General features: G+C 36.3%; 1 protein-coding gene across 4 annotated transcripts in view; it reads right to left on the bottom strand.

Annotated features, from left to right (window-relative positions):
- ATP9B (ATPase phospholipid transporting 9B (putative)) overlaps positions 1–15,916 on the bottom strand; it is a 151,601-nt gene that overhangs the window by 43,261 nt on the left and 92,424 nt on the right. For all 4 annotated transcript variants that reach the window (XM_062514181.1, XM_062513456.1, XM_062512636.1 and 1 more), the window contains exon 12: positions 6,788–6,948. In XM_062514181.1, the coding sequence (XP_062370165.1) occupies positions 6,788–6,948 (161 nt within the window). The remainder of the gene's footprint in view (positions 1–6,787; positions 6,949–15,916) is intronic.

The following is a 15,916-nucleotide window of genomic DNA, read 5'->3' on the forward strand; positions in this document are numbered from 1 at the left end:
TACACACTGATATATGCATTATCCAAAATCTAGGGGAAAAAAAATGGAATAACTTTTAAATTATTGGTCAAGAAACAACCAAAAATATTTTAAATTTAACATGCCTGGAAAGTTAAATCTTCACAGAAACTGATTTTTTGGAGCCTATTAATTGATATTAACTGGCACTAAACAAATAAAATCAGAACAAAACAGAAGTTACTTCATTTAAGCACAATCTTATATAAAGATCTAAGCAAATAAAAATCAACCTATAGGTCATCCTTTAATTTCCCTTTCTTTCATATTTTATTTGATGAGAAAACTGGAATATAATATTCCTTTGTGTTTTGTCCACTATGTATTTTTTTTATTTAGGTTTTTTTTTGCTATCTGTTTGGCACTCCCAAGAAGACCCTCAGAGCTGTGCTCCTGTTTGCTTCCTAACTGGTCTCGCTACTTCTATTGTACTACTATTTCTAAATTTTGTCTATTACATGAGCATATAAATGAAAATTAAAGAAGGCACACATAGCATGTTGCATGAAACCCTGGGAGTGAATGTAACTTTAAAAGGGAACTCAACCCCACATATTTATGACTAAATATTTATGAAAGAAAACAGTTTATCAACCCTGTATTGCTGTAGCGACTGTGGTACTTGCAGTTTTTCAAGGGCCAAATGCAACCCAGACACAGATCATTGCATGCTGTAACGTAGATAGAACTTAAAAATCCAGGAGGAAATCTAGGGAATCATGAATGAAAGAATTAATCTATGAATTTCTTACAGGCTTAAAACACAGAAGACTGCAAGAAAAAAATAAACAACAAACCATATGTCAAAGAACCACCTTTGCCTAAGAGATGTAGCATGTGCAGCTCAGAGTGACAAAGATTAAAACTATTTCTTTGTTATTATCACATTTAACAGGTCGGATACTGTCTTTCATTTGGCCTCTTATACAAAGGTGACAATATTCACATTAGAGGTCCAACACAAATAATATTTAAAACATGGGATGGTTTTTTGTATATGCGACAGAAATTCAGCATTATTTGCTGTAATACCATAGGTTTAAAACCAGAAAAAAACCCTTGGAGCAAATAGGCAGCATTGCAAGGTTTGAAAGAAGGAAGATTTATTTCAGACCAGTTTAAAAAGTGACTTCTTTTTTAGACTGATTGTGCTCAGTATTACAGCCAGTTTTATAAAATCTGTAATAATGATCTGGATGAGGGGATCGAGCACCCCCTGCATAAGTTTGTGAAGGACACCAATTTGGGTGGGAGTGTTGATCCACTGGAGGGAAGGAGGCACCTACAGAGGGGTCTGGTCAGGCTGGGTCAATGGGCCAAGGCCAGTTGTATGAGGGTCAGCGAGGCCAAGTGCCAGGTCCTGCCCTGGGGACACAACAATCCCAGGCAGCTCCATAGGCTGGGGACAGAGTGACTGGAAAGCTGCCCAGCAGAAAAGGACCTGGGGGTGCTGGTTGGTAGCTGTTGAGCCAGCAGTGCCCAGGTGACCAAGAAGACCAATGGCATTCTGGCCTGGATCAGGAATGGTGTGGCCAGCAGGAGCAGGGCAGTGATTGTCCCTCTGTACCCAGCACTGGTGAGGTCACACCTTGAGTGCTGTGTCCAATTTTGAGCCCCCCACTACAAGAACGACACTGAGGGGCTGGAGCACATCCAGAGGGGGCAACAGAGCTGGGGAAGGGTCTGGAGAACAAGTGCTGTGAGGAGCAGCTGAGGGAGCTGGGGGTGCTTAGCCTGGAGAAAAGGAGGCTCGGGGGAGAACGCATCACTCCCTACAACTGCCTGGAAGGAGGGTGCAGCCAGGCAGGGGTCAGTCTCAAGAGGAAACAGCTTCAAGTCACACCAGGGGAACTCTAGATTGAATATTAGGAAAAATTTCCTTACCTAAACTGTTGTCAAGCATTGGAACTAGCTGCCTAGGGAAGTTGTAGAGTCTAGCTCACTGGAGGCATTTTAAAAGACCCACAGACCTAACTATCACTTAGGGAAATGGTGGACTTGGCAGTGCTGGGTTAATAGTTAGACTTGATGATTTTAAAAGTCTCCTCTAATGTAAATAATTTTATGATTCTGTGTTTTTTCTATGTAGCATGAATATCAGACATTTGAGAAGCAAAAAGCTAGCTCAGGCAGTAGTACAGAACCACACTGGACAGCGTAAGCCAATTGTAGCACAAGAGACGCACTGTAACTTCTGCTGCAAAATTAATTAGTAAACTGTCATGAAGCATCATGTCATGTTTTTCAGTCTCTATAGAGATTGCATTATGGTATTAAAGCGCAATACACTAAATGTATATTAAACCACTTGCTTAAGCCACTTAATAAGCAGCTGTTTAGCTCTTCAACTGAAACCTTTTCATCATATACCTAATATATATTCTGTCTCTCTGTGTGAGACTTCATATACTGATACTCTCACATCTATAGATTATACAGATCAGAGCTCCAACACAGCAGACACTACAGCATGATTGAAGGCAGCATAGCTGCTTGCTGCTGTTAGACAGTCTGCATAGTCTGGATCTCAAGAAAACACAGAAATCCGTATCTGTAGGATCTGGGATTTGAGGGGCTATTAATGAATTTCAGACATAGTACCTCCTGGCAGTGTTTTCCTCACTGCCCCTGAGAACAGACTGACATAACTTAGAGGACTTGATTTAAGTGCTTCTCTTACAGACCCACAAAAAAAAGCCCAGCCAGGAACCATGTAGTGCCCCAAAACTTCACTACTTAAGTGCAAGACAGTTTTTTCCAGTTATTTGGGACAGCTTCTTTTGGCAGAACAACTCAGTGACTAGGAGCCTTGGAGCATCCAAAGGAAAGGACAAGAGACATTTCAGCTTCTGTTCACACTAAAAGATCCTTCTAAAACAATGGCTGATTAAGCCCCTGTCAATCCAACTTTACACTGCTACTAAACATAGAGCCTGGGTGATACACATTTTTAACACATCCCCAGTCAACATCTTATAACTTTATGGTAAATCCTCTACAGTTCTTAACAGCTAAACAGAAGCATGTACAGCTACAAGACTCACACATCTGTACGTGAGGCAGCAATTTCACCAAACATTTTTTGGCTGCACCTAAATTATCCTGAAAAACTTTCCTGGCTACGTGGTTTTTTTGTTGTTTTTTTTTTTTTCTTTTTTTCTTTTTAACAAAACTCAAATATACAGAAGAGCTCAATACAAAGTGTAACTCACTTGATCTTTCAAGATGTGAAGAAGACTGGACAATGAATGAACAAAGTTCATTGGTGGTGGAGGTGATCCAGTTTGTGGAGCAGTGCCATCTCTAAGTCTTTTCTTTGACCTGGGCTTTCTGAACCATTTGCTACAATAGCTCAAGTGAGCTGATAAAGACATGTTCGCACTCAAGGCCAGGGAAAAGAACAGAATAATTTTGTGACAAGGCTCTCTCACAGCCTTAACATCTTTTCTGCACCCATGTACACAAACATCGCAATTTTCATCTCAGTAGTAGTTGGTATCTTGCATCCCATATTGATTAAATCTCTTCTATTCTCTTGCACTTAAAATTAAAACATCTTCCCCCATCCAGGGTGCTGGGTCTTCATTAGCATGACTGTTATTGCCCTCTGACCCTTGTCATTCAGAAAACAGACAATTAAAAAAATTACAAATTGTACAAAAAAAAGCACCTTATTAAAAAAGTAAAGGAAATCACAGACTTTAGAACTTCCACACTGGTATCACAAAGAGCAGCAGCATGGACATACCTGAGGACACATGCTCCCTGTTAACTTGCTATGTGACAACTGCACTAGGTGCTAGTCTACTTGGCAAGAGCCAACTAGAAAAAAAGCCTAAAAATACTGAGGAACATGGAAAAACTCAGATAATGTGTGAAGATAATCCTAGAGAGATTTATTTTGTTTTGGACAGTCTGCCAAGGACTTGCTTTATATCCTCCTTCCCTGGCAAATCTTAAGAAATTAAAATAGCTTAACTTTATAAGGCAACAGATTACCTATGGACACTCCCTGAGCTATGGTTTCTCCACATGGAAAAAGAAAATATCAACAACAGAAACACTTTTAAGGGCCAAGCGTTTCTGGGGGTGTGGGGCTGTTCAAAACATTTTGTGCATAATGATTCTAATTTACAAACAGTTTAGAGATGGACTGAGCTTTCGATATCTGTTTATTACTACCTTTTCTCTATTTTTCTTGATTCCTTGTATACCACAGAACACATGCAATGGTGGGGGCTGATTTTCTGGAGGTGAGGGGTGAGTAAGTGTTTCTTGTCAGGATGTTTTTTATTTTGCTGTGCTGCTGGGGGCTTTTTACAGTTGTTTTATGTTTATACTTCTTAAGTATTACATGTCCCACAGTAATACCCTGCACAAAGTGAAGTAACACTGATGTAGATAACTATTTAGGATGCAGCTGAATCACAAGGAACCAGCTTCTTTTCAAAGCACCTGAAAAGTTCCTCTTCCTATTAACTATAGGAGAGGCTGCACAGAGATCAGTTAAACTCTACTCATTCTATCATCATCTTCCTGATGATCTTCACCAAACATGTCTAGCCATGAAAAACTATTTTTATTGTATACCTGGAAGTTCCCTCGCTCTGCAAACCAAAAGCCAAACAGAACTCCAAAAAAGCTCTGTAGTTAGCAATGTCCTGAATTCTCTAAAACCGAATCAAGCAATACATTTCACTGTGTGTGCCTGAGTCCAGATATGCTCTACCAGTGAGCATATCTGGAGTCTTAATCTCTGATGTTTTGTTTGTGTGTGTAAGTTCATTATTTCCCCCATACAGCTATTTTAAAAATTATGGGAAGATACAACACTTGGTGCTTCAATGTAATTTGCTTTGTAATTTTCATCTTAGAGAGTTTACACTCAAAATACAGCCTAAAATTTAAGTAATTTCCATGCTTAACATGCAGAAGAGAGGAAGGGAAGTGTAGTCCTATTTGAGCACCAGCGTGATTGAGTTGTTCATTTTCCTGACAGTGTGGGAAACAAGCCTGTATTTATGAAGATCCCAGGTAAAAAATTTGGTAGAGAAACAGATAAAATTCCACAGAGGAAAACATTCTCTGATGAATTCCTGTCTGATGAACTAAACCAATCATATTCTCTAATACTGTTAGTTTTTATATTATCTTCCACAAACAATTGTAAATTGGATTAGATGCATGCTGCCAATTATTTTTGGAGAAAAGCTTATGCCACAAGTATTCCACTAAACAATTCTTAGATTGAAAATGAGCTGCACATTGAACATGTTTTTTCAATGGCATATGTTGACCTTCCAATAGAGTAAAATTTACTTACAACACCTATATGGCCTTAATCCTCTTGCATCCAGCAATAAAGACTAAAATGGTTACAAGTTATCCTTTAGTTAGAAGTGATCCTGTATATCCATAGCACTTTTTTCCCCTCCCAAGGAAGTTCTAAAGTGCATCTCTTAGTAAAACGTAGACTTAACCATTTGAATGGAGGCTTTTTTGCCTCTTCACATGTATAAATTCCTTAATACTCAGTAACTGTGTGTGTGGGGGGGGCAGCAACATGACTGAACAGCATGTTACAAGCAGTAAAGGAGTTATGACATTGACAGTGTTTAGAGAAAGATATCCCAATATTGTGGTTTCAGCAGATTTGCCAGAACCTTCTCCTTCAACTTCCCACAGAATCTGTTTCTCTTGCAACACAGAAGTACTATAAAAATAAAGTCCTTTAAGTTATAAAATGTTAAGGCAGAGGCTTCCTGAGTATCCCATATGTCAAATATGATACAATTTCCTTCACACAGACACGTACTTAAAAAATGTGATCACAATAACGTGTAAGTAATGTAAGCTTAGATTAAAAGGCCTAATGAAATCCTCCTGTTATTTTTCTTGTCTTTACTACGTGAACTTAAATATTGTGTGCATGCCTGAGGGGACAGGTCTTAAATCTAGCTACAGTTTAGATGGTACTAACTCTGGCTGATCACTGGGCTTACTGAATGATGTATCTCAAACTGAACAGTTCTAAAATTAACAGGAGGATCTAAAATTAACAATTACCTTAATCTAAACACTGGGTATTTTAACAGGAAACAGTATTTACATTTTGCAAAGGCAATACCCGTGCAAAGAAAATTATTCATTTCAGAGTCAGTGTTCTCACTTCTGTGTCCACAGAAGACTTGATTACACGCATGGATATTATTTCGTGTTCCAGTTTATCTGCAATTTGAATATACAGTACTCATGCTTAATGAATTAATTAATTCAGGACAAGTCTCTACTTGGTTACACGTGTTAAAACTCCTCCCACTGTAAAAGAGCACTTACATTATTCAGCCATCCAATTTAAATTAATCATTATTGGGGTAAAACATCTGTATTTAACCATAGAAATGGAATGTTTTTAGTATTTAAGCCATTACAAATAAAATTCCCTAATGCATCTAGCAGCTCATTCAACTGCATGCTTCCTGAAAACACATTCTCATATACCAACATTGTATCCTTATTAATACATTTATGCTAGCAAAGGATTAGATATCCTGATTACTCCAGCAAGATGAACATTATACAAAAAAAAATACAACAGTATTGTTTTCTGTACAGTGATCCTTCAAGAATCAGCAGATTTGTTGGCACCTTCTCCTTCAGCTTCCTGATAAGATCAATTTCCTTTGCAATGAGAAGCAAGTATAAATTTCAAGAAAGCCACATACAGTGAAATGAGACAACTGTATTTTGCTTTCATTCTTATACATACCTGATTGGGATGATATAGGAAAACAGGAGGAGGAACCGGAAAAGGTTGCGATACCACGGGCCTACAAATCCTTGCAAAGTTACCATAACAATTGATAGTGCAACTAAAGCCAAAAACAGGGCTTTGGTCAGTTGATTCAGCTCCAGGTCCAGCAAGCCAACCTGGAAGAAGAAAAAGAAATCAAGCTAGTCAGGAGTTTTTCTTAAATTTATGCTTCTGCAGTGCAAACAATTAGTGATTATTCACTTTGGCTATTCCTACCTATTAAAAATCCATGCACTTGTAACAATTAACTGTATTTTGATAACTGCATTGATTGTTATTCCTAAGATTCCACACAGAAGATGTTCCCTGGTGTTGTGGCATTAACAATTCCCAGAACTAACGTGAACTGTGCCAGCCAAGCCTTTTGAATGTCTTCCAGTCTGACACATCCCTTGTCCATTCCTTGTTCTAGGACAGGAACACAGGAGGGCAAGGAAGAAAGACAATCACAGATGAACAAATGAGCAGGGACAATTTTCTTCTGTCATGCGTGCAGCAAAAATACTGACACTGTGTATTATATTTGTAGGGAGCTCACTGACTGCTAGAAGATCAAATTCCTGTTAGATTCATCTAAGAACCAACAGGCACATGGGATGGGAGCCTGTGACTTCTCATTCTTGTGAAAAGTGCAATGAGACTTGCTCTCATCCAACTCTGTAAATCCGAACTAATGCCACAGAAATGATTTTTAATTGTATAAAGCTTTCACTTATTTAATATAATGACAACAACAATCAAGTGGAATACCCATTTTCAAAGCAGTATAGTGAAATAGAGCTTCAACTTCACATGAATAAAAAGGTATTTGATTTAGAAACATTTGAAGTAAAACATTAGGAGAAGCTATATTTCATCCACTGTTTCTCATGAAAAAAATATATTTCAGCTATGTAACTAAGACTCTCACCATTTCAATAATGTATGATGTAAACTGGGGTATTTTTACTCCACTTTTTGGGATGATCTAGTAGTCAGTAAAATATGTGGGAAAATTATGTCAGGAAGAGTTTCCTAGGCCCCATCACAGATGCCCCTTTTATCTCCCAGTCTTGCCATTAAGACCAGTAAAACATAACACTTCCTTAGATAACAAACAGTCTGCAAAAGAAGCACTTTAAATATAATTCTTAAAAATTCCAGCAATCTTGCTTACACATGGGCTGTCCCTTCCCTAGAGAACCAGGCAGCTGAAGACCACAGCGGCTGATTTATCAGCTGCATTTAAAAAGCAGCACAACGAGGACAAATATCTTGCAATTTCCGCTGCTTCAACTACTACATAGTTTATGCTTGAATTATTGAGAAAAATAGGTTTTTGGATTAAAATGAAGAAAAATGAAGCCAGGGAAGTAGAGCATGTTTCAAAGCCCAGATCTTTTTGCGTTGACAAAGGCAGCCTAAGTTTCAGGCCTCGCTGAGGATCAGATGAAGTCATTATTCATTCAGTCAGGGAAAAAAGACTCAATTACCTCAACCTAAAGATGCTATCAATGAATGCAAAGTGCATATTTTACTCTATTCATCCAAATCCCATTAAAAAGTGAAAGGAATGATTTAATCTGGCCTTCTAGAGTTGGTCTTTTTTTGTAATAAAATAAAGAATCACTGTCTGGCAATATGCATAACTACTACCTCACACTTTTTTCCCCTGCATCATGGTAGTGAAAGCCTATCTCTCCCCTCTCCCCCCCCCCCCCATAAAAAACCCCACCCCAGAACAGAAACGAATAAAGAGCTTCTTTGGAAAGAATGCCACTTTTAGGACAGAAACATTAAATTTAGTCCACTGCACACTGATATGTATCTAACTCAAAGCATTAATACCTTTCTAATTGATGAAGACAGATGTGAATTTAAATTTGGGACCCAACAAAAGTGTGTTTGGAGTGGTATTATGACAAGAAAAAAGTTGATGCTGAAAATTTTTTCACACAATAAATCGTTTGCTCAAGAACACTTGATTTGCTACTAATAATGCCATTCTTTCCAAAATGGATCATGCTACTGGGCAGAGTAAATGTTAATATTTTTATTTGCTACAGTAAATGAAGACAATTGCAAAATCCTACTTAAGAAGGCACACAAAGAAAGTTTTAATAGAAATGCATTCTCCATTTCTCAAAAACTAGTTATTCCAATGTACTAAAAAATGCTTAATTAGTTTAGTTCTGTGCCTTTCCACTTAAACAATTTCTGCAGTCAACTAATGAAACACTGTTGAACTATCCAGATAAATTTCATGTAAAAATTCATTAACATTCTCTAAAATTCATCTGAATATTGGTAAAGTAATTTTGTATATACTGTGATTTTAACAATGCATTTGTAAAATATGCCATCTTAACAAAGCTATTTCTTTTCTTTGGAAAATAGTAACTAGGATAGCAATGAAAATATTAGAAATAGATGAATTAAGAATTGGAGTAATATTCCATGTTTATTGCTATTTCCTATATTAGTAAAACAATTTTTCTTCTACTTGTCATAATATTTGTTCTATTTGAAACAACTTAACAAATTAAACACACCACTGGAAATTTTAATCTCCAAGGGAAAATTTGCGCATAATGTCTAAGAAAACCACAATAGTTTTGCAAAGGGGCTGCTCTACGATAATGAAAATGAACACAATAATTGCCTGTATAATTTAAAATGCTACTAATGGCAACAACTGCAAATCCATTTAGCTCCTCTTTAATTTATGCACAGAGTTTTAAATAGCTAATGGTTCTCAATAAAGTAATAGCTTATACCATCAATTGTCTACTTGCATGGTAAAAAAAGCTGACAAGTTTTTAAAATACTTCATTTTTTGAATGAGGGAATGATTCAAAGTCTACACTTCACATTTTGGGCCACAAGGTATAATTCATTATCTTATGAGAAAAATCTTAATTTAATTAAAAAGTTGAAAACACAAAACTCTTCCAGTTACTGAAATACAATCTGAACAACAATATTGCTTTTCCTGCCCTAGACGCTTAAATTTTAGGAAAGGTTATCTTCTGCAGCTATTGTAGCAACAGAACAATTATTTTAGCCCTATAAGACGTATATTACTTTGAAAATGAGAACTGCTAAATTGCTAGGATACTGAAATGCAAAATTTGATAATTAAATGTTACAAAATGGCAAAGATTTCTCAAACTAGTCTAGTGCAGCCATTTTTTTTTTCAATTACAGTTTAAAGTGCATTAGAAATAATTGCTCATGAATAGCCTTTAAGTGCCCTGCTTTAATACTACTGAAGTATTAAGGCACAGTCTTAGGACAGACTTCCCCCCTGCAACCAAATTCCTGCACAAAGGTAATTATATTTCAGTAATCAGTCTGGTTCTGCACTGCCAAACACTACATTGACTACAATGAAATTTCATGGTATGCATGTTTGAGAGGGACCTGGATTTTAATTTGCACCATAAACATAAAAATTGTCTTTCATACTTTTAACACATGCTCTGAAATTAATTTATTAAGCCTTGAATACTACTATATTATATATGTTTCCATTAATTGCAGCCTACACTTAGATGTAAGAGGTATGTAACAATAAATATTTAAAAATACTAAAATTCTAATACTACATCTTTCAGTTGCAGGATGAAAAAAACAAGGTTTGCATAACAAAAATGATTAGTAGCATTCCATCATATATAAAAGAATTTATATAGATTATACTATACAGTCAGCTGCATTTATCCAAACCCCCATGACTTTCTTCAATAATCTGTTAAACCCTCCCTATAGTCCCTAGAAATAAGAGATTCCTAATCTGTGTTTAAAGGCTAAATAAAGCGACACATCCTTATCTATCTACCTTAATCTTTGACACTAAAACCACAAAGAGCAACTTTGGAATCTGTAAATGTTTCTTCCTTCTTAAGTCTCCTAATTCCTATGGTTCAAAGTCTTGGCTGCTCAGCAATCCAGGTAACAACATTAAGCTAATATAACTATAAATCAAAATAAGTAAATTCAGGTTTAGCAAGCCTCTTGCCTTAATTCCCTGTACTCAAGCAATGGTCTGCACAAACATGTTTTTCTACAGACCTGACTTGATTAATGTCAAACCTACCAAATCCTGCATACCGTATGGTACACTGTTTAATCAGTATCTTTCTCATTCAAAGGTGAGAAAAGCAAAGAAAACAGAAAAATATAAAAAGTGACCATTTAGTAAAAAATGTTACCCCCCTGCTTTTTCTGCTATCAATTTTCAAGCATGGTCTCATCACTGGTTGAGCTGCAAGAGCAACAATGAAACCTTGAAAACATTTTCTGAAGCACTAACAACCTTTTCCAAGTTCTATTCATTTTAGAATTGAGCAATAATGCAAGGGGAGGACTGGCCTACTTAAATTGGTAAAACTGAAATGTTTAGTCTACTCCATTGGACTTATGCAGAAGTAATTACCAAAAAATAGTTAATTTGATTCCAGTAACATTTTCTGTCTTACCTTGCCAAAAAAAACATTCATCCTTCATGAAACCGAACCTTTGAGCAAACTGAAATATTTGGTATCATGTTAGTACTGTAGTTTTATGGAATTGAATTACATCATTTCTACACTGATTTCAACAAATAATTTTAGATGGTGTTGATTGTATCCTCAAAGAAATAAATTACAATTGCTTCTCTGTATTCTTACATATATCTGTCCATCTCCAACGCATAGGCATTGAAAACAGCAGAAATGTTAAAACTTAAGAAGAAATACATTACTATCCAATGAAAGAGAAACTCAAGTACATTTTCGTAGTGTTTTAATGCATATTCAAAACCAAACCAGAGGCTTAAATGCTCTTAAAAGCAGAATACTTTTATTATGTTTTGAAATGACCCTTCCGACTTGCCTGGACTTACTTTAACACACTATTCATAAATGAATATTTTTGTTTTTTTTTTAAATAAACTAATCCTTTTGGAAGCAGTATTTCCTTTTGGAAGCAAAAATATCTATAATGCTAAATAAAAAAAAAAAAAAAAAAAAAAAAAAAAAAGACTCGTACCGTTCTTTCTCTCTCTTCCTCATTTATTCATCCATTTCACACTGTTGCCTTTTCCAGACTCAACATCATCTGAGTCTGGATACTCACACTGAAGGTCGAGAGTCCTCTCCAGGATTTTAGAGGTGTTTAGCTCTCTAAGTTGTCTACTGCAATAAAATCTGTAAGTGAGCTATTTCCACAACTGCACTTCAGTAGGGCTCAGTTGTTTGAATTAAGGCACTCGTTTTGTCAAATGTCACAGATTTCATAACCTTCCTAAGTGTGTCTTCTTTTTCAGCTGTATCCTGGTTTACCTGAATGCCAACGATTTACTCTATCTGTAGTAACACATTCTGTTTCACACGATCCCAATGAGAGAAACGGAACACGACTCATTCTTAATGTCCTGCTGACTATAAATCTGGCTTTCATTAACACTTTTGCGGCTCGGTAAACTACAGCACTGCCTCTAAATACTCTTCAGTCTGATGTTCGTTCTTAGAAGGAGCCTTTACGCGGAGCAATGAAGCCGAGCCGTGGATATTTGGCTGCTGCTCCGGCTGGCCCGAAGGCGGGATGGGCAGGCTGGGGCGGGCAGCGCTGCCGTGCGCGCTTTGGTCAGCAGAGGGCGCCGCGCCCGCGCCCGCCGCACGGAGCCTGCCCCGGCAGCCCCGCGTCCGGCGAGGAGCGCTCGCAGCTCATTCATTGCTGGGCTTTGACACTCCGGATCTGCGCTCAGACTATTCCATCTCCTCCGCAGCAAAACGCCACACTCCATACACCTTTACCCAGTCGCAGACGGGCTCCTTCAAGCAGCGGCAGTCAGATGCTGCGCGACCATATGCTCTCCGAACTGGCTACCGATTTGTCACGAACGCGAATGATTAGAACGTGGACAGAGCATATTAAGAAATAGAAATGGTTAACAGCTCCTTAAATTCCCTACCCATACACGGACGGTGCTGTATTACAAACATACCCTCCTCTTATTAAAAGGTACCAGCCGAAAACATTTTCTCAAGACCACCCATCAATTAGAATAATTACTTCTGCAATCTAAGATAACTAGTCCTACTGGAAACTTCAACAACCAAAAGCATTCACACAGTGAAGCTCTTAATTCATCGGGGTTGTTTTTTGTTTTTTTTTTCAATTTAAAAAATCTAGGTACACAGCACAACACGTTTACAGTTTCTAAGCACTCACAATCCTCTTTATATCTGATCAATATTGCTAAGACATGGAATTCTCAGGGGTGGGGGAAAAGCAGGATTTAAAGGTGCTTGATTTTACACTGGAACATTATCTTCAGATTTATATTTCATATGTGCTTTTTATATCTTCTTTAAGGTTGGCCATTGGCTTCAACCCAAGACTTTTCTATGGATGCTGTCATGTAATCAGGTCTTTCAAGGGTCAGAATACAGAATAATCAGCTTTACACATTACACACTATTATTAAAACACACTCAATGGAAATGGCATTTTATCAAATATGAGTAGGTTAAAAAAACCATGATTTACTCTCTCACAGATTAAGATAATTAGCTGTACCAAAACAAGTGCAAAATTAGCACAGGGAGAAATGGTTCCAAAACTTTTATTGTGTAGAATTTGCATATATAGAAATAAATGCAAAAAATTTGAGATGCATGTAAAAAATAAACAGCCCAGGAACACATAATAGTTCCTTCAAGAAAAGAGCAATTACAAGAGGGACCCAACAAATGGACAGCACCAGCTAGCTCTTTCATTTCCATAAATTTTGGGAATAGTAATACATTGACACTTCAGACCATGTGGCCAACTGGTCCAAATAGCTTTTTCAAATAGAAAATTGCACAAATGTAGTATTTTCATAGTGGGGAGTGAATGTGTGCTTTTTATATATGGCACACTATATATTTAATAATATTTCATAAACGGTATGAGAACCTTAGAAGTTTTTCAAACACATCCTTGAAACTGAATACTGAAAAATGTATACCTAAAAAATCTGAAATTTTCTTACTCCACATTCAAAAAAAGGTGTTTGTAACTCATCTCCTCATAGACTAGCTGGATTAAGCTATTAGCAGAGATTATTACATTTTGTAATGAGTTTAATCTCACATTGCAGGGCTGAGGTAAGAGAGGTCAGAGCTAAGCTTATCAAAACACATGGCAATTTTTCCATTAAATATATAATTAAATAAATTAAGCCAAGAATCCAGAAAGTCTAAGCTTATTTTAAAATTCCACAATTTCATTTTATCCCAAACTGAAAGTAAGCTTAAAGACAGTTAAAAGGATATATTTTAAAGATAGTTAAAAGGACATGTTTTCCTTCCATCTTAACTCAAGGTAAAATTGAGAGGTGCATTTAAAAAATTTCTTTACAGGTAAATTACACCCATTTTATTTTATTACTCCTTGTTATTTTAAAAGTTAATGAAAATTGGGAAAAAAACTTCAGTGAGAAATACTGATACATTAAGTTGGTGCTTAAGCCACAGAAATGGATGTAATAGAAATCAGTAGTAGAAATCAGAGCTGCAACCTTTTTTGTGGAAATATAAGTAAAGTAATACAGTAGATACAACACAGATTATAAAAGTGACTGAGGAAACTTTCAGAAGATGTATTGGCCAAAAAGTGCAAGAGAATGAATAAAAATTCTTAAAGGAGGAAATAAAATTGGCAGTATGCAGTGATTCATCAATTGGTGGAGCATTTCTACCTCCCTCCTCCTCTGCTATGTATACTCCATGTCTGTCATTAAACCTGTCTCAGCACAGGTCCAGATACAAACACAACCACCCAGGTATTCTTGCACAGGAAATCGTGTTAAAAAATGAATAACCACACAAAGCATCTCAAAGTTTGTTTCAAAGCATTGACATCTGAATTCTGTTCATAAGGAATATGGATGTATATTTACATATAATAATATTAAAGAATAAATGGAAAACCATGTGAGGCAGGAACTGAGAAAGAGCATTTTGACTGCATCGAACTTTTGTCCTGCCTCTAGCTAATCCCAAGTATAAAATCCTGTTAGCCTGCAAACTGAGAAGAAATGTTTCAAAACGCCTGAGATACATATTGAAAGAAAAACTTGGTTTTATTTTTACTTCTAAATTAAACAAGAGCTTGAAAGCTGCTCCATACAGTGGGGAATCAGCAGGAGTTGCCGAAAAGATTAATTAAATGTCAGAATATAGGGTAAAATGCCAAAGAAAGGGGAGTGAGCCTTCTTCAAGTCTGAGTAGAAACGCCCAAAATAAATCCAGAGCAAATGTCTACAACAATTTAAAGCACAGGCAAAACAAATCTTCTCAAAAAAGACTTCTAGATAAGATTTGACATGTGACTTCTTACTAGTATTATATAAAAACATAAATTTTCTGACTCAAATACATAGTAGAAATTATGACCTGAAATCTAGAATTTCTAGCTCAATTTTAATCCATCAATGTGTTTACAAATAAAACTATCCTTCTGAAACAAATATCAAACTTTTTAGATGAGGAATATCAACAAAAAAAAATTTTAGGATGGTTCTTGATTTTCTTCTTTGTACAGTTGCATGCTATTAATAACCTATATAATATCTGTGTTAATAGTGCCTCCTGTCCTAAAATAAACACAAGATGTTTCCAGACAATTAACAGAACATGTTGCTTTGCAATTATTCTTGGGATCATAAAAACAAATAATATTCTGGAATAAAATTTTCCATAATGTTGTGCATAGAGATTGGAAGTATTTAATTGTCTTCCTGGTCAGATAAACAAAAGAGCTGTAAATATGTACAAAGGCATATACATAATACATATTTTGATTTTTGCACTAAATTCCAAAATCTCTTTTTACCCACAGAGAGATTAATATTTTAAAAATTCTGCTTTCCTAAGGTTTAAGAGCTGAATTTCATTATCAGAATTCAGCAATCAAGTGGTGCGTGCATGTGTGGAAGACAGTGGTTTTATTAAACAAAGCCTCATCTGAACAACAAAAATTAACTTATTATAATATCACTACACTTTTGGTGTTTTTTACATCATTAAATTTATCAGCTGAAATAGCTTTATTTCTATTAAGCAAGCAACA

Source organism: Cinclus cinclus, chromosome 1 (assembly GCF_963662255.1).
Source record: "Cinclus cinclus chromosome 1, bCinCin1.1, whole genome shotgun sequence".
Classification (NCBI taxonomy): domain Eukaryota; kingdom Metazoa; phylum Chordata; class Aves; order Passeriformes; family Cinclidae; genus Cinclus; species Cinclus cinclus.